Source organism: Melopsittacus undulatus, chromosome 4, assembly GCF_012275295.1.
Source record: "Melopsittacus undulatus isolate bMelUnd1 chromosome 4, bMelUnd1.mat.Z, whole genome shotgun sequence".
Lineage (NCBI taxonomy): Eukaryota > Metazoa > Chordata > Aves > Psittaciformes > Psittaculidae > Melopsittacus > Melopsittacus undulatus.
Window position 1 is genome coordinate 97,284,523 of NC_047530.1, and position 24,339 is coordinate 97,308,861.

Genomic DNA, 24,339 nt, shown 5'->3' on the forward strand with positions numbered 1-24,339 from the left:
AAATCTAGATTGTATCGCAAAGTCTCCAAGGCTCTTCGTACATTTAGCTGAACTGTCATCTCCACAGACGTCACCTACCACTAAACCTAAGCAGCAGGTAATGGACAGATATTCGGCTAAGTACTAAGTTGGCCAAAATAACTGATATTAGAATTCTTAATTGCAACAACTTATTTGGCAGGTGGGGTGAAGGTATTTGCCAAAAGGTACAAGTTGAAAAACACATTACTCCAAAGGGTTAACACCAAAAGTAAGGTAAAATTAACAGGAGGTAAGCACACATTTTTAGTATAAAACAGTTTTAAAAGGTCATAGTAAGTTGCTGTCTCTTACCCATTTCCCGGAGTACTGGAGCACCCTGGAGAATGACTCAGAGAGGTGCTGCCGGCACAAGGACTCTTCTTAGTGGATAAATCAAGCACACCGTCTATAGAGACAAAAGAATGACTTCAGTGTTCGAAGAAGTAGGATTGGCCATGCTGTTCCTTGACACAAGTCTTTTGGGCTAACGTCTTATTTAGCACACAGCATTTTCTGTTTCATTTTTAAACAAACTAAGGCTTTGATTTGTTTGCTGTTTGGCTTATGTGTGACTTCAACACAGCCCTCAGAAGTCACAACACAAACTGACAAAATTAAAAGTGCACCTATTTCCAGAGCCAGGGAATAAAAGGTGACCGACAAATGATAGTTCAGGATACGCTACAGCCTATGACACAACTAACCCTCCTCAGTGGTCCCAAAATGAGGCAATCTCCAAATTCCTGATACATTCCTTCTCCTTAAAGGGCACTTTAAGACAGTATTTGATTTTTTTTTTAAATCCAAATCTCTGTAGGAAAATTCACTGGGAATTTCATACTGGAAACTCATTTTCAAATAAACACACACTTAAATGTGAGACTCCCCCTCACCTGGCAGCTATCACCATCCTTTTTCCATATCTCCAATGGGTTCCTACTGGCAAAGCTGCTGCCTTTCCCCTCTCTATTGTGTCATTTTACTCCCTCTCTTCTTCCATATACTAAATTATTTTTCCTGCTAGACTACTTCTTCCATTCTCACTAATGGCACATCCTCACACTGACCCATAGGCTTCTGCCAGCCCTTACATAAACTCTATATTTCTAGGCAACAGAAAAGGAAGCACTTTTTGCTAGCAAAGCCTTGCTCCCACTGCACTGAAATGATTTGAAATTCTGGTCATTTTAAAAGGGCAACTTTGTTATAGAAGCAGCACAGCCATTTGAAATTCCTGGAAACTTTGAAACAAGGAATGTATGAGGCAAAGATAAATGTAACCTGTGGGCACCATAAACTAGGGACATTTTTGAGCTCTTCACTTATTCCATCTAATCAAGTAAATACCACCCAGCACAAGAACAATGTAAGATGGCTTTTAAATTGCTTAGAGTTCTCATTTGACATATGGAGAAAAAAAAAGCCATGATAAACACCGAACTAGAATTAACTTGTAGAAAGCTGTTCCACCCACTGCATTTGGGAACACACCGTAACCCAAACTAAGCAGGGAATTCAATCTTCCTTTTGAACAACACTTATGCAGCCACAAGAAACGCAGACTGGATCAAGTAGCACCTCCTTTTCAAGGGGCTACACTAAACAGCACGGGCTGCTGCCAGGGGCACTTGCATCCGCACTTCCTTTGTCAGAAGGGTCATAATGATCTAGAAGTTTCTGAGGGCAAGCAGGGCCTGACTGGTACTCCACAGAGTTTACAACCAGCTTACCTACTAGAACAGAGATATAACAATAAGCACCATTAGCAGTCTTTCCTGGCAGCCTCTTAAATCTCTCATTAACAAGTTTGGCAAAAATCTCTTCCCAAGTACATGAAATGTAAATTGTAAAAAAGAAAAAAAGAAAAAAAATTACACGAGCAAACAGATTGCTGTATAAGTTAATGTGTGTATGTTCTAACTCTGTAACAAGTGTTATGAAGGGTTGGGGTTGAATCTTTAAGGTCACTTCCAACCCAAACCATTCTATGATTCTACAAACATTACAAATTATCTTAGAGCTTTTTTGTCACATGGTAGCTACAGAACAGTTCATGTTTCCTTCTTCACCTGCAATCCTCTCATTACAAAAAACCAACCAGAAATAAAAAGAAACAGAAGTGAAACCGATTCTTTGTTTCAGCAAAAAGTTTCATAACAAAAACAGTTTCACATTTATAAGCATATATGCAACAGTTGTGAAATACATTTATAACCAGCTAGAAACAACTAAAATTAGCTAGAAACATATTCCTGTCAGCTTAAGGTACAGGTCCTCACTTCAAGACAGGCACCATACAACCTTCTATTGACACCATATAACCTTCCACTGCAGTTTGTAACTGCAGTGAGGTGACAACTTTCAGTAAGTGCTGTAGGTGCAGTGAGTGTCCAGACGCCCAAGCTCCAAGCTGCATACTGTTGGACACATCAAATTAACCTTTGTACAAAAGGCTTCATAAATCTAAGCTCAAAGAATAAAGAAACAACCACATACAATTTTGTACTAGCTTTTTAAAGGCTCCACCTTTCCCACCGGAGGATGGACAGCCTACTTGGGTTTTGACAGAATGATTTCAGACACTAATACATTTCTAAAGAAGGGTAAAGGGGCTAATTTTAATCCCCTCAAGTAGGACACTTACGATAACCTCTAGTCAACAGTTTCAGGGGGAAAAAAAAAACAAACCCAAACCAACATTCACATACTGTAAATCACTCACAGAACTCACTCGTTAAAAAACATTTTTAATGGCAAGGTTTTCAAATTAAAACAAGCTCTGCAATGCTGTTACAAGTTATTCAATCTGTGCTCTCCAGAACAAGTCTATTTTTAAGGCAGAAGAGAGACGTTTCTTCCAAATGCATAAACCTGGAAGTTTTGTACAGTTCTTGGGTACCGTTTTTACAGCCTTCACAAAGCCATTTCTCACAGACTTTTAAAAAGATACGGTTTTCACACTATGGCCAGAAAGAAAATAAATCAGTCTTTCAATCAGACTGTGTACTGATCTCAGAGAAGAGACAACATTATGGTTTTCATGACCATGTGAACTTGCCTTATCTGCAAGCACACAGTCTATTTCGGCAGACTGTTTCTTGCAGCTCCCAGAAGAAACAGCCCACTTGTCTCCAGAGTACGGAGCACGTCCATTCCCTTTGCCCTTCTTCAGAAGAATCATTCATATCTATGGGCCTACATTGTTCCAAAAAGTCTCTTCTCTCCCAGCCACATCCAGCTAGTTGTTATTTTATTGTAAAAACATCTTCTGCTTTTCCCCTTTACAGCTTACATAAAAGTGCAACCTTCCAATTGCCTGGTTTTGCAACAAGAATGCCATTAACGGATTACTGTAGGATGCAAGACACTGATAAGAGTCCTACCTTGTTCACTAGGTTCTGACTGAGACTTTCTGACAGTAAGGTCCAGAGGTGAGTCTTGGTCAGCCATGAGAAGTTTGCTGAGCACAGGGTTCTGAGCAGTTGCAGCCGTGGGAGAGGAGGCGACCAGAGATGCTTTCAGCAGGCTTTGGTTCTTTGTGCTATTGGGCTGGCTGGAGTCCTGAGTAGAGCTAGTTTTTGAGGTATATTCAGCAGCAAACTGTCGGATCATTCGCTGCATGATCTCACGGGCCACTAGGGGAATATTGGGGTCAGAGACCCTAGGACTGTCTGTAAATATTAGAGATGTTTTTTAAGGAAGCACTTTAAGTAAAACAGGTTTTATATAAAATCATCGTTTATTTTTTAAAAAAGTAATAATCTAAAGGGAAGAAAAAAATGAAAGCCACAGATAAAATAGTTTTTGTAGAAAATGTGCTTTAGTCTTAAGGTACCTGCACAAAAACTACTGCTAATTCTGGTATAACCTTCCCAAACAAAGAAATATACAACTTATATTTTGTTTTCAAACATACTTATATTTGACCAGACCTTTAAGAGGTGTGGAAATGGAGAGTTAGACTTATGAAGATAAGTACAAAGTAAAGAAGCTCATTCAACAAAAAAAATTGAACAGGTTATTCAGAGGAAGAATTGAGTAACTTACCTGCAGGTATAGAAGGGGAGAAAGGAGAATAAAGTTGCAGCAGTCCCCTACAAGTCTACTAAGAAATCAAGCCCTATAGTTCTGATTCTTCAAAATAACTCACATAAGATCAAATGTTTGAGTGTTTCTATCCCGTTCTATCTATTCCATTTGACATTTCAGTCATTATCATCAATGTAACATCAGGGATTACTCAAAGAGCTTTCACATACATAGAAATCCCAGGATGTGTAAAATGAAAAATAACGCTGTTTCTAGGAGAGCTGCTAAATCTATTAGAAATATGAAATGGAACAGGCAGACATTCCAACTTATTTATATGAAATAGTGTATAAATACAAAGGTGTTTGGGGATGTGGGAAAAAAAAACCCAACCCCCAAAAATCACCACCACCAAAACAAAACCAAAACCCACAACCACACAACTCCAGCAATGGCTGAAAAGGTTTGATTTGCTATTTCTGAAGAAACGTTCAGGGAAAATTGTGCAGTAGAAGACCAAGCAAATCCCTAAAAGCAGCTCTCAAAATGGAACAACAGAGAAGTGTTTACTTTCTCTTAAAAAGAACTGTCCACATTCAAAGGCTATTTATTGAGACTGAACTATTAGAAGCATGAGCAAAATCTTCTGTGGACTATTTAATGTTAGATTTTACTTTTGCTGTCATTTCTGACAAAAGTGCATCATCCCAACAATTCAGCTTTAGTGTATCTACAAAGGATGACTGACACTGTGTTTGAACATGGAGCTGTCCACAAACCAGAGAGAAGCAGTAAGCAGCGGCCTGTGTTTCTTGATGAAAAACCATGCTGAGCTTTACTTATCAAGGCCAAATTCCTTCCTGTTAAGCACAGCTTTCTAAAACTAAGACCTTTTACAGTCACCATGTATATTCTTATAAGGGTATAACAGCTGTAAACTTTCAAGATGTTCATGTAAATTCATAATAATTTTCTTGTAAAACCTACAGGGTGTTTTATTGTTGCTAAGGATGACACACGAGAGTTTTAAGCAGCTACCCAAGAGATGAGCCAAACTTGAATTTAGGTGCAATCATATTCTCATTTTCTTTCTAAGCAGCCCACAGGGACCATGGAGAAGCATGAAGGCTTTTTTTTGCTATGGTGAGATTTCTTACATTTTCTAGCCTCTCTACTATAACCTGTTGAAGAACATATGAAACGCTCTAAGAAAGCCCACAAGGGCACAGGCTGGTGGCATGATCACACTGATACCAACTATTCAACACGTGGTTGTAGTATGTACAAGTGGGGCTGGCAGGAACACAGAGCTCTGAGGCACCTACGTTTTCTGAAGAAGAATCATGCCTTCACTGTGCACCCATGTCCACATATACAATGCAGTAATGCTTACAGTTAAACATATTTCCAAATTCACTGAGAAAATATTGCATATGCCTACAGCCATGCATCTTGATAATCTGCAGCTTCAAAGAATAAGCACAGGATCACTACTGAGAGCTTTCCAGTGCTGCTCAAGATAAACTCACTAATTCAGGACACAGGACCCAATTTTTAAGCAGAAGAGCAGTTACCTAGCACGTTAAAGGCTCCTTGCTTAATACAAAGCCTAAACACTAAGGATTAAAGCTGTTCAAAAGCAAGTGGAAAACATTTGCTGGTGCCTCTGCAGCATCACTTGAAATCAGCAGATGTTTATTTTGACTCCATGTCTCATTATTTTGTTGTTTGCATCTTATTTTAATAAACTAAAATTAACTAAACCATACAAATTCTCAGGGAAAAACAATACAGCAAATATTTATCAGCTATAAATAATCTAAAGCAATACCTCTGAGCTATAAAAATCTTTTGTGTATTTTATCGACACTGAAATCTTCATTAAACCATTAAAAGAAGGTCGTATCCTGCCACAAGGTAAAGGTAACAGACAACTAGGTATGTACAGACAACTGGGAAGTATGAATATTCAAAAGATGCATCACAGAGTGGGCACAAAGCAGAGAGGAAGTACGTAAGATTAATGAACCTGCTCAGAAAGTTTGCTGATCTTGCTAATTGCCTATGTACAAGAGTGCATGTCCTTGATGCGCAACAGGCATCTGTTCACAGAACATCTGCATCTTCTCTGATCTGCCTGGGCTACAAAACACCAGTCTCAAATGTTACTGGCAGTGAGGATGGAAAGAACAAACAAAAAAGGAAAGAATTAATGATTGGCATGATGCCAGGAGAGCCCAGCATCTCTGAGCAACACAGGAGTGCCAGAATTCTGCCATTCTTTGTGTCCTCTTCAGTATGACAGTGCCTGGGGATCTTACGGCATTGGCATGAGTTAGAATAACCTTTCAGGCAATCTAAGTACAGCTAAGCTTGACAATGATGCATATTAAGGATTCAAAAATTACTTCCTGCCAGACAGCTTCCCCTCCCTTAGTACTCTTGCACCAAGCACAGATTTGCCAGAGGAAGGAAAGCAAGAGTATATTAAAAAAAATCATAAAGATTCTTAGACATCTGAAGCCATTTCATTATGTTCATTGTGTGCATCTGACCAAGGACAGAGCATTAAACCCCTTATTAGCACACTGCAGTATCCACCAATGGTCTTCCAACATTCAGGAACGTATGCATTTCTAATAAGACACACATGCAGGTCACAGAGAAAAATTTAAGCTCAATGTTAAAGGGATCACATCTTTAATAAACCATTTGGAGGTGATGGAAGTGCATTATTTTTTTCTCGTAAGAAAAGTAAAATGGAAAAAAAGTATATTTTCCTCTAGATTTTTGTTTAGTTAAATCCCTTCTGGATTTAAAAAGAGAGATGGGATATTTTCTTAGAAGAAAGAAACAAAAAAAAGAGCCAAACAACAAAACCCACACTCTGAGAAGGAAGACCTGCAACAAAAGCATTATCTGAACTATCGATAGTAATGCAATAATTATCCTTCCTACCATCCTACATGCTTCTATACTTTACATAATACATCATAATGTATAGTTTGTATTTCTTCATTTGAGTCCTAAAAGAAAGGCTAAGGTACTGTTATCTACTTAAAACACCTTTAAATATTTTGGTCCCTGGGAGGAAGGGCTGAGGACTGGCTACAGCAATTTCTAATTTGTTAAACTGAAGCCTTGCATTGTCCCCCAGAAGACAGGTTGGAATTACTGATTTGGCAGATTTTCTCACACGTGGGTTAGACTGATAAGTACGATGTACTTTCATTCAGGATGCATTTGGAAGCAACCTCTGGATTCCCATTTCTCAGATAGGTAGAAAACACTGAAATGAGTTTTGTGCCTTCCTAAGAGCACGGTTTAACTGACATAACTCTCCAGAGGAGATTTACAGGATTGTCTAGCATTGAGCTACTGTTTCTGTTCTCAGAAAATTCTACAGCATTGATTTTCCAATTCTTTTGCTGATCACATTTTGAATTCTCCACATATCCACCTTAGCACTATTCCAACATTATTTTGTACTGTTGATTTCTGGGGGTGGGTAATCACTACAGACCATAGCGAGAAGATTGCTGAGCTTTAAGAAAAAATGCATTAGTATACATCCCATTAAAGTAAGATTTTAAAAAGTAATTTTTTGTTTAAAATTGCCCACCTACTACCACCATCACTCGCCCCTTCCTCCAAACAGCCCACTCACCCAAACACTGGTTTCAGGGGAGCAGTTATATTGGATAAGAACTGAGTCATTCCTCTGAAAGTACAAAACACCAGTGCTCTCAGGATGAGATTTGGTTTAGGGCTAAGTATGTTATACACTTTTCCTCTCTCCCAAGCCCACACTGTTGTATTGCTACATTATTTGAGAGTCAATGGTTACTCTTGATAAATGTATAGTAAGACAACAACTGAAAAATACTGAACATATAATGACAGCTTGAACGTCAAATCTTTGATACCTGCATTGCATGCAAAGAGACCAACAAGAGATACCATTTTACCCCCCAGTAAAACCAACCTTTTCTGTAAAAGACTGCATTGAGGAACTCTTCTGCTTGCCTTTCAAAACGAATGATTTTTGCTTGCTCTTGTCTAAGCAGAGCTTCTTGTCCAGCTTCCGAGGCTGGCTCATCCAGACTGACTAAGTGTTCCTGCAAAGATATTTAATATTTGTAAGATCCTCCTGACTCTAAAGTTAATAAAGTTCCTTAGGCATTAAAAAAATTTACTTAAATTCAAAACTTTGTTAGGTACTACACAGAGTTGAATCTACTCAAATCACAACTTAATTTTTGACTGCTCCAGAACATTGTACTTTGTCCTGTTTTCTTGTTGTAAATGCAGCAGAAGCCTGTAAGATTTTATAACATTACAGGGAAATAAGAGGCTACTATAAAGAACATGTAGATATTTTACAACACTTGGCTGCGAATCTCTTATCTAGCACTTGTTCTTTAGCTACTACTTTCAGTTCCAAGAAATAAACACTGAAGGCAGAACACAGAAATTCTCCTCAATCTACGCAGCATTCATGTGAACTCAGCGATAAATAAATGACCAAACTTTAGCAACAAGCAGATCCTTTGTGAAAAGGCTCAGCAGTAGCTACTTTTAAGTGAAATAAACTTAAGTTAGCTGCACACACCACCTGCAGTGAATAAAAATTCATTCTCTTTCTTACAACTGGAAGCAACTGAGTTATCTCAGTATTTCAAAACAAGCGTTTTAATGAGGATAATTAAACTGTGTGAGATGCCAGCATAAATTACTCACTTTAAATGGAACTCAAGAAACTAGAAGCCAATGGTTATAAAAATAATGTTTATAAACCAGATCCTCCCCCCCCCCCCCCCCCCAGCACACTCCCCTCTTCTCATTTCTCTGTTTAATGTCTTGCTCCTGCTTAGGAGAACACTCTCTTTCCAGGCCCTCTCCCTCCACTTTCATTTTAAGCTATAAAGTTACCTGTATTTACCTACTGCAGGAATGCATACATAACCACTCTTTGGGTTTAGGGAGTGTTTTGTTTTGTTAACCTTTACGAAGTATCAGTTACCATAATATATCTATAGCACATCTGGATTTTGGCCTCTAAAAGTTGATTTCAGGTTCATATCCTCATGGGATTAGCAGGGAAGGAAAGAACTGTCAATTAATTTATAATTCACAATAAATTCAAAGAAGTCACTCTTCAGTTTGTGCCGCCTCAACTTTAACAGGTTTAATGAAACAAGGTCACATAACCAGCCCATAGTAAATTAACAAACACGGCAGTCACATGAACTACGTGCAAAGGGTAATAATATGAAATGCTGTGGACTCTGGCCTTAACAACATGGGCTCTCGCCTTGGATTTGTAATTCAACAACTTCCAAAAGTTCTCTATCACAAGTAAAGGGAGATACTCTCTCAGCCAGGGTATAGAGACAAAGCAGTGCTTTTAATAAAAAGATAAGGAACATGCAATGACGGAGATGGCAGGTGAGTAAAACACCACACTTTTCTGTGAAGGTAAGGGTCTGCACACCTCACAAAGTGACTGACTGTTTTTTCTATACCAGAGGGATTCCAGGCTTGCTCCCGTGGTTCACTGGCATGTTATGAACACACTGAATATGCAGTTGTACTTTTCGGATACTTAAAAAAAAGTGTGAAGTATCTGCGAAGGATTTCACAAAAGTATTTGTGGAGGGTGAGCCCAATAGTTTTTTAAGACTTATGCCTCAGTTGAGAATTCATAGAGCACATTTGCATCCCCTTTTTGAAACTGTGTTTCTGTATCTGACAAATCTTACTGCAGGATCTGTCCCAGTTATTGACAGCCATTCTGAGTCAAGCTCCATTATCTTTTAGGCATTATCAGGATAATTGTAAGCTTGGCTTATCAGGTTGTACAAGAAGCAGATGTTTGTGCAAATTAGCTAATAACAGAATCTAGGCATACAGAAGTGTTGGAACGATCACTGGAATATCTAAGCGTTTACAAACTGCTTCAAGTTTAACTTTAAAAAGCATCTCTGCAAACTGATGCACAGAGATTTGGCTAGATAAACTCTATTAGAGCTAATTGGCATCCTTTAGCTAAAGTCCCACAAACCACTGCAAAAACCTCCTTTAATTCAAAGGACAATGAGAGAATTCAGAATTGAAGGAGACATTACCCTTCAACCTGAGCTGATATTCAGCCCTTTGACAGGCTTTAGCTCTGGAAGAAGCTTAAAAGAAAAATAACCCTTGGCAAACCCAATGCTTATCAAACCTTCCTAGTACTTTCTGCAACTAAGACAATACACAGTAAGTACTAGCCTAGCAACTTGGTGGGAACAGAGTTGAATGGCAGCATGCCTCACCAGAAGCAAGTGTACTTTACATTACTCATATAAAGGCAATGCATAAAGAATACAATTTAATCTACCTAGGCTAAAGCTGCACATTTTCTAGAGAAGGAATGAAGAAAAAGGGAATCAGCCAGGAAAAAAAAAACTGTAAGTAGCTTATATTGGTGAGTGAACGAGGGATCATTTGATCTGCATCTGGAAGAGGAGAATAACCAAGGCAATGGCAGCACTTAGCTCTTATGCCTCAAACTAAGGAGCGTGCCATTCTTTACATATGGCCTTTATTAATGTCCATGCTAAGACATCAAAATGTAAAGAAATACACTCCTATAGCAATCATTTAACCTTGTGCATAGAAAAAAAAAATCTTCAGCTATTTTCTGGTATCTGTAGCACAGCACGCACTACATGAGAAAATATGGGGAAAATTTCTGTTTATTGCAGTTTTTAATAATTTTTCTTATCAACCGTGTCACAGCTATGCCAGAAATCACAGCTGGCTCACTTCTCAAAGGAAGCTTCAAGTTTCCATGCTAAATATTTGATTGTGACTGCTGTCCAAAGTCAGCTTCCAAAAGTGTGGCTTTTGTTTGTTCTGGATCTGTGTGGTTGGTTGGCTGGCCTCGGGTTGAATTTTAGGGTTTTGTTTTGGCTTTGTTTGTTGAGGAGTTTTGGTGATTTTGGGGCATTTTGATTTTTTGTAGGTGTTGCTTTTGTTCATTTGGTGGAGGTGTTTCTAAACATTTTCCACCATTTCTTCCCAATAGCCATTATATAGATCCACTATCTTCAGGCTTATCCTCTCACTCCACAGTCCTGGATCACACTGAAGTTTTCAGTACCAACATGCAGGAAGTAGAAAAAAGAAAAGCAAATGAATATTTAGATAGCATTGTCATTAGTTGCAAAGACCCTGAAAAAAAAAACCCAACCAGTTACTGTTACATAATATTTATAGCACAGGATTCACTCTGTTCTCTTTGCCCATCTCTTCAGATGGGAATCATGCCCCAGAGCATACCTGGAATCCCATCAGCGAACATAACAGTATCACTGTACTAAAAAATACAGCTTCAGGAAAAGATATTGGTAGTGGATTGCACATGCTCCCAAAGGCTTAAAGCCTTTTGCACATTAAGATATACAGCATAAAGATTTAATTAAGTCAAAGGGCCTTAGAAATAGAGAGCTCAGGGTTTCAAAATGCAAGGTCAATGCATGACCTTGACAGACCACCTAATCCTGGACAGCCTGACTTTGTCAGCACTAGTGCTGGATCCTCACTGAGACCCTCCTTGTAGGAAACGTTGAGACAGCAATTTTAAATGCTAAACTGCTGGCATGAAGAGAAATGTATGATGCGGGCTGGTTTTATATAGATATGGCAGCAGTAGCCTCATGTTTAAGCCACAAGCTGCACGCATATGGAGCAGGAATCACCCATAAAACAGAATGCTGTGAAGTAATTCTCATCCATCTTCATAGAAGAAACAGAGTTGTGGCTTCCACCAGAACACCTGTGGCTTAGTAGCCAACCCATGGCCCACAGGGATATGATCTAGACCATCACTCCAAGATAAGATCAGGAACAGCAAGTAAGAAAGGAATTTTTCAGCATCCCTAGATTGTCTCCTCCAACACTTCATTTTTCTTAAGACTGTACAGTCTTTCTATCTCTTAGCCAGTGCAAAGGAGAATAACCTATTTTCTGCAGAAAAGCCCTAATGGCACCATCTTTCCTTCTATCTTCAAGATCAAGTCATTCTTGTTGCTTTCATTTCAATAATCATAGAACCATAGAACAGTTAGGGTTGGAAAGGACCTTAAGGTCACGTAGTTCCAACCCCCCTGCCATGGGCAGGGACACCAATATCCAATAATATTCAGTTTGTTTACATCTCTCTCAAAATGCTACACCCAGTTGAGGTTTCTCCAGCACTTAGGCTTTCCTCCTAGGTATAAAGACAAATGCCTATCTTGCTATGGTCCCAGAAATAGTTTAGTAGTTTTACACTATCACTTTTCAGGTATCTGCAAATTGTGACTTGACAAAATAAGTCAGTCTGTCCTTGTTTTTCAAGTTTATTGAGAACATTCCCAGTTCTGAGCATGTCCTTTAAAAGCATCTACAACAGTTCCTATCTTAGAATCAATTAGAAGTTCAGATGGCTTAGTTTTAAGACAACCCTGACTTACTGAGCATACATACGCATATGGTAAGAAGTAGTATTTATTTCTCTATTAAGATGACTGATAATAAATTTGGCTTGACTTTAATAAGTTTGACTTGACTGATCCATAGCTATTGATTATAATTTATTAGCTATAGCAGGGGGAGAGAAAGACACAAAAATCTGTGGAATTACAGTGAGTTTGACATTGACATATACACACAAGCAAAACTGTAACCCTACACTACCACTAAAACCAGCTGGAGATTATCATAAACAGCCTCTTCAGGTTTTAGACTCCACAGCAAATAATTTTATAACCACCCAATACAAAACTGATCTTCTAAATGCTTGAGATTTTTTTTAAGTGATGAAATGCATGAAAAACGTTTTAGGAACATCACCCTGCCCACTTAAGATCTCTGTACACAGTTTAAATAGATTCTAAAGCCATCAAAAAATCCCAAGAGTTCCACAACTTCAACTCATTTTCAGATATTTCCTCTGCTATCTTCAATTATCCTAGGAGTTAGTGCTTTAAATGATAGTGGTAGCTTCTCTTCAGAATTATTCAGACACTTACCACAGTTTGCTTCTTATTGTTTATGTTCCTCCACAGTGAAAGGGTACTAGAGTCAGAGGCTGTTATTGTGACTAAACATAATCAAGTAATGGTACAGCATTACCTTTTAGATATTTACATAAAGCAATTACTTATAACCTTTTAAAAATACAAAAATCGTATCAGAATAACTTTGGATTTTAAAATTACTCCTTCACGTGCTGTACCCTACCATACTTCTTCACAGCTGGAAGGGCCTTACACTTAAGCCCAAGTATTCCATGGTATTCTGAAATCCAGAGTCAACCCTCTGATGTCAACAGCACAAGACTCCAGAATATGCTCCTAGAAGACATATTCTCTCTTGCTATTTTTGTAGCTTAAATATATCTATAAAATACTTAATGTGCTTAGGAGTATTATCCTTCTTGTTCACCTCTCACCAACTAATGAGATTAGTTGTGTCCCCCCTTCCCCTTTTATTTTTTTTTAAATACATATGGATTGCTTTATGTAGCTTTAGACAACAGTGTTTTCTTTTCCAAATGACTATATTCAGCTAAATCCTCTTCATGTAATCTTTTCCCAGTTTCCCCTCTTATCACTGGTGCTTTCTTCTGTCCTTTTCTATCTGCAGCTCTTTCTTAAAAAAAGAAACATCTTAAACTAAGCTTGACCCCCAGCTATAAGCAACTGACAGCAGATACATTTGATACAAACATTCTACATGAAGCCACAGATTTCATCTGTAATCTCTGTCACTTTATTTAACATGCCAAACTGAAAAATTAAGAACCATAATTAAAGAGGTAAGTCAAGCACACTTCAAATTCAGTTCATCTGAATTGATGGGTCTTCTCTGTGCCACGGCCTTTTAGAAGGAAAGGCTTCAATATAAAGAGAAAAAAACAAAACTGAAAACCAACCATCTTGCAAACTAAACTATCTTAGATATTCCCTGTGAAAGATAAAGCCCACAAGCAATTGAGAACTATCACATTTGCAGATTAACCAAGTTTACCAAGTTTGGTCCCATAGAACCCAACCTACTTCCTCTCAGTAGGAGTAGGCAGCTAGAGCTGCTAACTTTGTCTTTTTTGTCTTTCATACCTACCGATATATCCATGTTTTTGCACACAGACACCCACATTAATAACCTGGTAGCAGATCTTTAGGCAATTTGTTATTCTCTGATCACAGCATACTGAAATAATAGTTTATTCTGCATTATTCTGAAATTATTCTGCATTCTTCTGCACTCTTTCTGGAAGAAAATCGAACTCTGATTTCTAAAACCTTTACATTATTGCACATAACCCTTTGGATTTGGGCAAAAGTGTGTCTGTGAAGATTTTAGCTCCCTATTTTGTCTGTATTTTATCATCCCTTTCAAATTAAGGCATTTAAATCAATTTCTTGATCAAAAAATGTCCTGTATTCTGACTGCCAAAAAAAACCCCCATGCTTTTGCTCAGTATTTGCAAGTTGAACTGCTGATACAAATAAATTAATCTTTCCAGAATGCTTTGGCAGATGGTTCTCCATCCTTTGAAGAATTCATGTAATTGAATCTGACTGCCTGTAAAAGCAAGAACCAACATCACTGACACAGGTGGGAGAGCAAGCGTAGTTTTTTTTCCCCTTAACAGCTCTGCCAGTAAACTAATCTTGGCCTCCAATTCTCATCCTGCAGTAGAGCTCAATTCTCCTTAAGCACAACTACTGGTCTCCCAAATTATGGGTAATTTGGGCAAACGAAATCCAGAGAAAAACCCTGAAGATTTTTACTGGGTTTGAACTTGTCAGACCAGGTACCTACATGTCACTCAGAGGTGAAAATCAAGCACACCATTAATTATTCCACTAATCTAAAAAGGTGGATCAGTGAAGAAGTACTTACTGGGAAAAAAAGGCCAGCCACAGCCACACACTGTTGTAATGTGGTCTGAGACTATTCTGCTCCCAGCTACAGCATCAGTTACACACCTTTTAATTCTGTAATTCAACAGTATACAAAAGCACAGACCTAAATCATTCTATCAGTTATTTTCCTAAAAACCTAAGAGAATGCACATGTACAATAAAAAAAAGCGGTATAGAGGATGAGGCACAGAGAGCACAACTGCTACTGCTTTATGTACAGGATCTGACAAGTTTTAGCAGTTACAGAAGACTGAACCTGCAATTCCCCAAAAAAGAAAAGTTAAAGCTATCCGTACAGACGTTCAATGGAAGAGATTTCAAATGAACTAGTACCATTTCTAATCTAGGTTTGTCCATCACTTGGCTAAATACCAAAGGAAGTTACAGACTTTTTGTAACAATTAGGTCTCTGATGTTTTAATTCGAATTACATTGTAAAATCCATACTATTTGAAGGCTTCCATTAGAGAGTAATATTTAACTCTGTATTGCAAGCTGATGCCATCACCAACAGCCAACAGTAGAGCAATTTGGTGTACCCACAGGGGAAATGAAGTACTCTTACCCTGCCATCTCTCAGTTGATATACAAGAACTCACTAAGTCTAAAAGGAGACACATTCTTCCCACAAAACTAAACAAAACAGAACATCCCCAGAACCCCAAACCCAACAGAACAGATACAAATGCTGAGAGGCAGGAACAAAACAAAACAAAATAAAAAACCCAACTAAAAAGGAATCATACATACTCCAATCATGACAAGAATGACTAGGATTAACAGAGAAGTCACAAGTTTGATGTGCATGGACTGGTTCACCCTCCTTCCCCATTGCCCCAGCCAGCAATCTCTGGCCATAGAGCAAATAAGCCTGTGAACAAAACTCTTTGCTGTCCTCATTTACAAATGAGTTATAAGAAGAATGGTTGAAACAGGTATTTTTTGGCTACTGGAATATAAAGTGACAGAAATTGCTTGGGTTTTATTTATAAAAGTTATTCTACCCAAGCCCATAGTGGCTGACTGATACTACCACAGCCTTTAACTCACATTTCTCTCCTGCCTTTTCAGAACTTACAACCTCCAGCCCTTTCACTGAGCACCTTTGCCTAGCAATGCTGCACATAACACAGTCCTAAATTCTCCTTAGAGCCCAATGCCAAAACACCACAGAGCACACCAGATGCGATCACATCTATGTTCTTTCTTTCACATATTGAAAAGGCACAGTACAATGGAAATCTTAATGTGAACCTTCCATTCAAGGAATCTTAACATAAATGATAACTACCACTAGCACAAGGAATACATCACTGGTTTTTCAGTGATACTCAGAATCATGGGCTACATTTTATCACGAGAAATTAGTCAGGAAAGCCCAGCAAAGTACACGAAAAGACAAATAGTGATATCTCAGCTTCTGATCAACAGTTGTGTTAAGTCTGAAAAGGACAAGATGACCATCAGCACACTACACAGTGGACATTCATGTTCTCAGGTTTTGTCTTCACCTAAAAATCACTGATTTTCAGGAGCTTTATTTTAGGTATTGTGGACCTCTGAGGACAACTGAGATGTAAACAGTGGTTTTGAAGCTCTACCCACACCTGTTGGATTCCCCCAGACTATGACTAGTCTCTGACCACAAAATTATTTTAGAATCAACTTAACTAGAACTGTGCCAAACACTGGATTTTGTCTTTTTATGAGATGACATAAAACAAAGAAGACAGAACTCCTTACAGCACAAACACACATACAGCTTACCTGCTGTAAGTCTCAACAACAGAAAGCATTATGCCTTAAACCTGTTCTAAACTCAAGCATTCCTAACTCTCCTCTCCCTGCCTTAAAAACTGTTAATACAAAACAAGTGTAAACTGTCAATATGGCAAGTATCAGTATCAACACAGTACTTCCTTTATGAACAAGACACACATGTTAGCTGCTGCAAAGGAAAGAGTGCTTTTGTTTCATTCCTAAATTGATGGAGATCCGCTGTGTGTTATTTCATATCGTGCAGGAAGGAGTAGTTACAAGTTCCAGCAAATGAAGTTTTGCCAAGACAGATGAACCTGCCTTCCTTCCTATGCCATAGAACAATCATTTTTGCAACACATGGGCTGAGACACGATCGCATATAGCACAAGAGCCTTTGCTTTGTATCCTGCTATATCTCATTAAGAAAACCAACTGCAAGTTTATTATGCTGACAAAGCTGACTTGTCCATGTTTAGGCTCTGACTATGATCTATGATTCTATGACTTGGTTATAAACAAGCACAGTACAAAATCTACCCACCATACATGAGCCCTTTAATAAAAAGATATGGTCCATTGGGAAAGAGATTTCAAAATACAGAACAAGACTCTAGGCTGTTAAAAGGACCACATTTCCATACTGAAGATAAGCCCAGCATCCGACTGTAGTAAACATACACAAGCCACAGTCTGGCTCCCTTGGGAAGGGTTTATGATCCCAGCAAGGTCCCTTACAAAGAACTCAAAAGAAAACCAAACCAAACAAAAAACACCAAGCAGAAAGAGCCACTACACATGGAAAAAGAATAAAAATGTGCATCATATCCTACAAAGTTGCAGAGAAGAGGCAAGTCTGTTCATTAACTTGCAATGTTTTAATTCAAAAAGCCTTTTTCCAAAGGAGGGGAAGGGGGTAGGAGGTTGCAATTTTCTATGTTCACTTAACTAGGAGCAAGCTCCCTCCCTTTGTCCCTCCCCTACAACTACTAGCTTCACACATCTGCATTGTTACCTTCACTTTTTCTCTTCTCAGGCAGCAGAAAAGACAATTTTCATCAAAAGACCAATCAGAAACACCTTCAGGCTCACAGTCTGTAAATCAGAGGAATAGCAAATTACTTCATATTCATATAGCACGACACAACTGGAGCCAAAAGAGAAATGCCAAATTAAATACCTGTTTCACCACATTCTTGCCTGCATTCTGAGGATGCAGGCTTCATTTCAGCCATTTTTCTAAATCCCCAGACTACCAAACCATACACATTTTATCTATGCACAACCAATCTGTTTTTTCCGAGCACTGCCAAATACACTCCCAGCTACATAAAGATGAACGCACACTCATTAGTAATTTTAGCCAATATGAAACTAACTGTGAGCACTGCCTGGGGGAGGGGGAAAAAAAGCACAAATCACCACGGTAACACACATTTTCTAGAGGCAGAGCTGGGGCTGCTTCTGTCATTAGAAATGCAGAACAAGATACAAACATAGAGATTGAATACCTTTAAACAAACTGAGATCTTTTAATAATCCAGGTCCAAACAGGCCTTCTAGAATACTTTCAAACCCTAAAAGCAAATAAAAGAATTGTTAGCTTTCTAGATTAAGTACGTCACTACAAGAATATTCACAATAGCAGTTCTATATTTATCTGTTCCAAGAACAGAGCTCAACGTGTTTTCTCTAAGTATCACAAGATGCATGGGTCAATTGTGATGACTGAACTCCTGACAAATCACAGCACAATCCTGAGAGCCCACCAGCTCCCGCACTTCGGTAAACAGTGAGGTTAAAAACAAAGAACATTATGACATTGAAATAAACCATTTCGGAAAGAAAATAGGAAGTTGTAGGTTGTAGTTCTACAACATGACCAGATAATTGCTGTACAAAATCTCTTGTTTAAGCCTCTGAACTAAGGTATGCTTTCCCAATTAAAAAATACTTTCTTCCATCTGAGTGGCATGCAGTTACTTTTCTGAATTTCAGCAAAAGTTAGAATCAGCATTTCCTGAAGAGTTACAGGTTTGAAGAGAGAAAATTCAAAGGGAAGGGATTCAAAGTGCCATGCCACTAAGGAACCAAATTCCAATCATAAATTCGCATCCAAGATACACAGTCCGATTTACTTCAATGCCATGATTTGCACCTTACTTGAAATAAATCTCACCAATTTTAGTTTATTCCAAAAGAGGGAAAACCTGTACCAAAATTCCTGCCATTATTTGGAAATGTTCAATCAATACTGCACTAACCCCTTGCTGGCAGTAAAATCTACAGAGCTATTAACTACCCAATACTGTGAGAAGACAGGTTAGCAGAATGAATATGAGAAATACAAAAACTACGTTAAGGGGGAGAGATCAATTCTACCTGTTTAGAAAAACATATTCCCAATATAACCATAAAACTCATGACTACAACTTACTGTAGGTAATTAATAGGGTAATTTTTGCCCTATTAATACTTTCGCTTTGTAGGTTTAATAATGGTCTACACACAGATAGTGGCAGCTTCTCCTACTTGCCTGTATCTTTGAGAGGCAGAAAAAGAAATGAAAAAAAAAAGGCAAAAATATGGTTTTATATTCAGAGAAACTTGCATGGATGAATCAGGGACAAATAAATTACCTGAAGTAGCCATTTTAAGAAACCAGTTGAAATATAAATGGATCACATCTATGAAGGAAAACAGTTATTACATTGCAGTAACTCTAAAATAACTCTGACTTTATGCAGATCAAAGTTATCTTCTGGACAGCAGTGTTCAAAAGGAAAAGACAAGTAATGTTACACCCCTCTGGGTGTCAGCAAGAGGGCCAGTGCACCATCTTCAGGTACCAGATGTGGAAACCTACAGAATTTGCAGCCTGCAAATGACTGATGGCCAGAGCATTGTTGGGGTACATCACCATGGTGATCTAATCCCTATCAGAGGCTGGCACTAAAATACCTAATTTCAGAAAGGATCAAATGGGAAAAGGAAAAAAAAAATTAAAAGGAAAAAATAAAGGTGTAAGAGGGATGGTGAAAGTAACAGTCAAGAGTAAAGAGAAATAGGGAGGGACTGGAAAACAAGGTGGAAGAGGAGAAACTGGAAAAACATCCCATTGAACAGCACCTTGTCAGGCAGAGAAGTAGCACTGCCTCCAAAAAAAGCCAATTCAGGCTTCAGGAAGTGGCAGGAGCAGTAGGAAAGGGCCGACCAACCTGACCTAGAAGAAAAATAGGAGAATCAGGGTATTGACCCGTAGATTTTTAACATTGACTCTCTTATGGGTAGTGACCCCTCAGAATTTGTATCTGAAATGACACCTTAAGAAAAACAGGTAGTCAACCTCATTCTTTATCTTTTTGTTTTTAAAAAAATATATTATATATATAAATAAAGAGAGCTCAGAAATTTTACCCAAACTCACCGCTCTTAAAATAGTAACTGCCAATGACTCATGCCCCACAGTTTGCCATGCATGCAATTGCACACTGAAGTCCCTGCCAAGTTTTACAGCTTGGATATTGTACAATCATAGTTTGCTAGCCCACTGTTCTGAGTGATGCTAATGCCACTCGGGTTTTATTAATATTAAATATTGGATTTAGCAGTTGCATAGCAACAGCAGAACATCTTATGTGCAATGCTTGACATTAAAAAAGGCAAATAAGGGAAGTATGAATGTATTCAAAATTATACTAAAGACTGACAGAACCACCATGAAGCTGAGCCCTACTCCCCCCAGATGCAAAGTGCAGCACAGTAAAGACAGTCTAAGCCCTGCACTGTAGTATTCAGTCACTGAGGACTCCGAAAGAGCAACTGTGTACAGTTAATCATGCATAATACATTGAAAACAAAATCTTGAAAAAGGAGCTGCCTACTTTTTATAGTATTTTTTCTCTCCATTGTCACTGCTCTTAGAAGCTTGAAAAGAACATTTTTCCTACCGATTGTCCTTTTCCATTTGGCAGATGATATTTTCCTGCATTTCAAATGGAAGAGAAATTAACATGGCTGCCTCCACTAAATCCCGGTTTTCATATTTCCAGCTTCTATATTTTGGTGTCTGACAGTTCACAGCAGCTGAAAAGCAGGGCCAGTGGAAAAGTTGCAGGAATAACAGGAGAGAAAAGGGGATGAAGACCCTGATATTTTAGAGCTTTCCCTTAGGTAGCTTCCTCACAATTAAAGCAGCCATCATTTTAACCCTTATAACTGCTGACTTATACAAGGGAAAACATCTTTTTTTCCTAAATTCTTACACTAAGACCCAAGAGATTTTAATTTCTTTTCAAAATACAACATTTTTGAAGTGTAAAACACTTTGACTATATGAGAAGGCTCTCCAACAAATAGTTACCAAAAAGAAACCAAATTCCCAGAAAGAACAAAGAAAACCCTTAACACTGAAGCAAGACTAGAATAACTTAATACTTTTTCACCACTGTTAGCTCTAAAAGTAAAGCAATATTTAAGAAACACTATTCTCTAAGAAGTCCTCTGACAAAACCCGGAACATGGATGTGCCATTTTTATGCTACAAGTAAAAAGCACAGAAAAAAACCTAAGAAAATAAAAACCCCAAAATTAAAGAGAAAACTTAATGATGCAGTTTTCAGCATGGTTACATTTCACTAGTTTTGTCTCTGTACCTAAACAGTTCAGTTCGCATCTTTTCTGGTATTTATGTCCCCCCTTCTGTAACGAGTATTTTAAATCATAAATTTTAAACTGTTGGTTAACAGTTTAACACAATGGTTTGACTTCAAGCTTCAGAAATAAAATTATCCAGTTAGATCCTCTTTTGCCTTAAAATTGAGGGCTCTTGTCATGATTAAGTAGCTACTGGGCTCTTTGAGATAACACTATTAGAGTGTTATCAGAGTCCAAAGGAGGACTTTGCTCATCTCTAGCAATGTGTGTGAGCCAAAGACATATTCTCCCCTTTAAAAAGCCAGGAATGCAGGATCAGAAGGAGATAGGGATGCATTTCTGGACTGCCACTGACACAGAGCCCAGCTTTTCAAACAATGCTTTCTTTCCATGCGACAGCACAGCTCAAGCATACCCTTTAATACTCACTACATAATTCAGCGCTACACACGGATCTCATCAAAGCAGTAAAGCTTGTACCACTAACCCAAAGTCAAATCATTTTAAGGGTAGTAAAGAAAAGCTACAACCTGCCTTTACTATTACATAAATTGAACTAAAAAAACCCCAAACAACAAAATCAACATAGCAAGGGCCTCGAAGGGGGAAAATAAAGCATACATAGTCATCAGCTCTAATTTGTGACCATCAATTTAATCTGTGAATACCAATTTGTATGAAAGAGCTCAATAGATGAAATAAGCACTAGCCAGGGCAGTAGTTAAGTACAGTAGATACTGTAGATCATTTGCAACAAGATGACAACTGATTCATCAACATTTATTTCTAATAAGCAATCAGCCTAATAAATAGCAACTTGAACTTTAGAAGAACAACTGCAATAAGCTGGAAATCGAGTCAAATCAATTAAGAAATAGTTGCTTATATCTTTTGTTTAAATTTCTTGACTATTTAAGAACTTTTTACCTAAAACCCTCAAAAAATATCATGGGGGAAAAAAAAGAAAACAAAAAAACCACCGAAAACCAACAAAATCAACAATGCAACTACGAGTGAAAGCACAAAGAAGACAAGAGGTTGGGAAGAGGGGCAGGGGGATTCAGAGCAGAGAACATCAATGAAAATTCAGAAATGTTACAAAGGCGAGATCGAAGAAAAAAAAAACCTCAAAGAAGGCACTTATGAATAATACCTTAAAAAAATCTGTAAGAATACGGTAGTATATGAACAAACAGTCAATATAATGGCATACGATTGTTCCACATGATCCAGCAAGTGATATTATTTAACATTTTTAAAATAACAGTCTTAAAAGGCTACGTGGGCTATTTTACCACCCCTACCCCCTTCTCTCCCTCCCTGGGAGTTACTCAGAGAGTGTTTGCAGCAATGTTTAATTCCAGAAAGGCTTGGAATATTGAGAAAGTTCCAATGGGCTGGGGGGGGAGGGGGGAGCAGAAGTCATCCCTGTGAAAAACATTTAACTGGGCCCTCAACTTAGTAAAGGTTTTAAAAACCAAGGAATAGCTCAGAGGACTACTGAGGATTTAACACACAATGTGTCACTCAACACGGGCTAACAGCAATTATTTAATGACTTTAATGAAACTGAAGGTTTTACTAACAGTAACAGATTTGATATAATATTTTTAGATTTCTGCAACATTTTTTGGGCCAGCACAACACATTTTGGCTAAAACCAGCTGAGGAGGAGGCATTGAAAAAGAAAAACCAAACCAAGCCAAAATCAGCCAAACAGATATAAACCAGATTAAAAGGCAATTAATTGTCAGCTCTTTAAATGTTGTTGTCAATAGGAAACCACTGCTAGTGAGCTTCATCAGGTATTGGTTCTTGGCCATATGCCATTTCATGTTTTAGTCAGTGACTTGGAAGAAAGCAGTCGCTAAATTTGCAGGAGATACAAAGACAGGAAGAACAGTAAATAACAAAAGCCCAGGTCACAGAGGCTGCTTACCAAAGCAAATGCAATTAAACACTACTTTGAAAGGGGGGCAGAGGGGAATGGAGAAAGCCACAAATCACACGTTTAGCAACAGGATTATTAAAGACATCTCCAGATCCCGCAGATGAAATTGGAAGCTGATCAAACTCAGCCAGACAATAAGACAAAAGGTCCAAGTTAAGATAGAAGACATGCACTCTAGGACAAGATCAACACTTGCCCTGCTCTAGAATTCTGGAGGTGTTATTTAGGGAAGTATGGGCTGGATGCTAAAATCTGTTCTCCTTGTACTCTCCCCCAGCAATTACATTCATGTTAGAAGTCTCATTAACTAGTAGGAAGCAAGAGCTACCACCATCACATCAGGTTTTTATTGGATTTCTCATGCCTAGATTTTCTGGTCAAGATTGGATATATTTATCCACAGCTATGGGATTTGAAGGAGGAATTAATTCAGAAAAATCCTACTGTCTATGTGTAACATGGGAATTCTGACTCTTTCAGGACAAAAATCTATTAAACTTGAATGTTTCAGTCACAGGCATCTTAATAGAAAAGCAAGACCAAGCAACAAGGGAGGGGAAAAAAAGTCACAGGACAGTTATTAATATACACCAAGTCTCAGGACATGCATATAATTATAAGTTGTGAATATTCTTTAATTCATGCAACAAAATAAAAGAAACTCCCATCTATGATGAAAGATCTCTTTATGTGAATGGAGTCCAATTAAGTACTCTAACTACAAGTTAAACCAACTTTCTCTGAGCTTCCTGTGGAACAAAGAAAAAGCTGCACATCTTCAGCAAGTTTTCAAAGTTCATTCTTCTGCATTTTTATTAATGAAACTGCACTGCTCAGGGACTTGCTGCAGATATCCCTCCTTCAGAGACAACAGATGCTTTAGGAAACCCAAGGACTTTCCAGGGATCATAAATACCAATAACCTAGTTCTGCAAGAGCAGTACAGACACATGCATACAGAAT

The 24,339-nt window shown here is 38.2% G+C and overlaps 1 protein-coding gene across 1 annotated transcript in view; it reads right to left on the bottom strand.

Moving 5' to 3' along the window:
- Positions 1-18,329, bottom strand: part of LCOR (ligand dependent nuclear receptor corepressor) — a 48,741-nt gene extending 30,412 nt beyond the window's left edge. Inside the window, exons 1-5 of the mRNA XM_031044698.2 lie at positions 18,281-18,329; positions 17,785-17,864; positions 8,036-8,168; positions 3,405-3,692; positions 334-427 (exon numbers count right to left, since the gene is read on the bottom strand). Of these exons, the coding sequence (XP_030900558.2) occupies positions 334-427; positions 3,405-3,642 (332 nt within the window). The 5' untranslated portion in view covers positions 3,643-3,692; positions 8,036-8,168; positions 17,785-17,864; positions 18,281-18,329. The remainder of the gene's footprint in view (positions 1-333; positions 428-3,404; positions 3,693-8,035; positions 8,169-17,784; positions 17,865-18,280) is intronic.
- Positions 18,330-24,339: the final 6,010 nt, after the last annotated feature.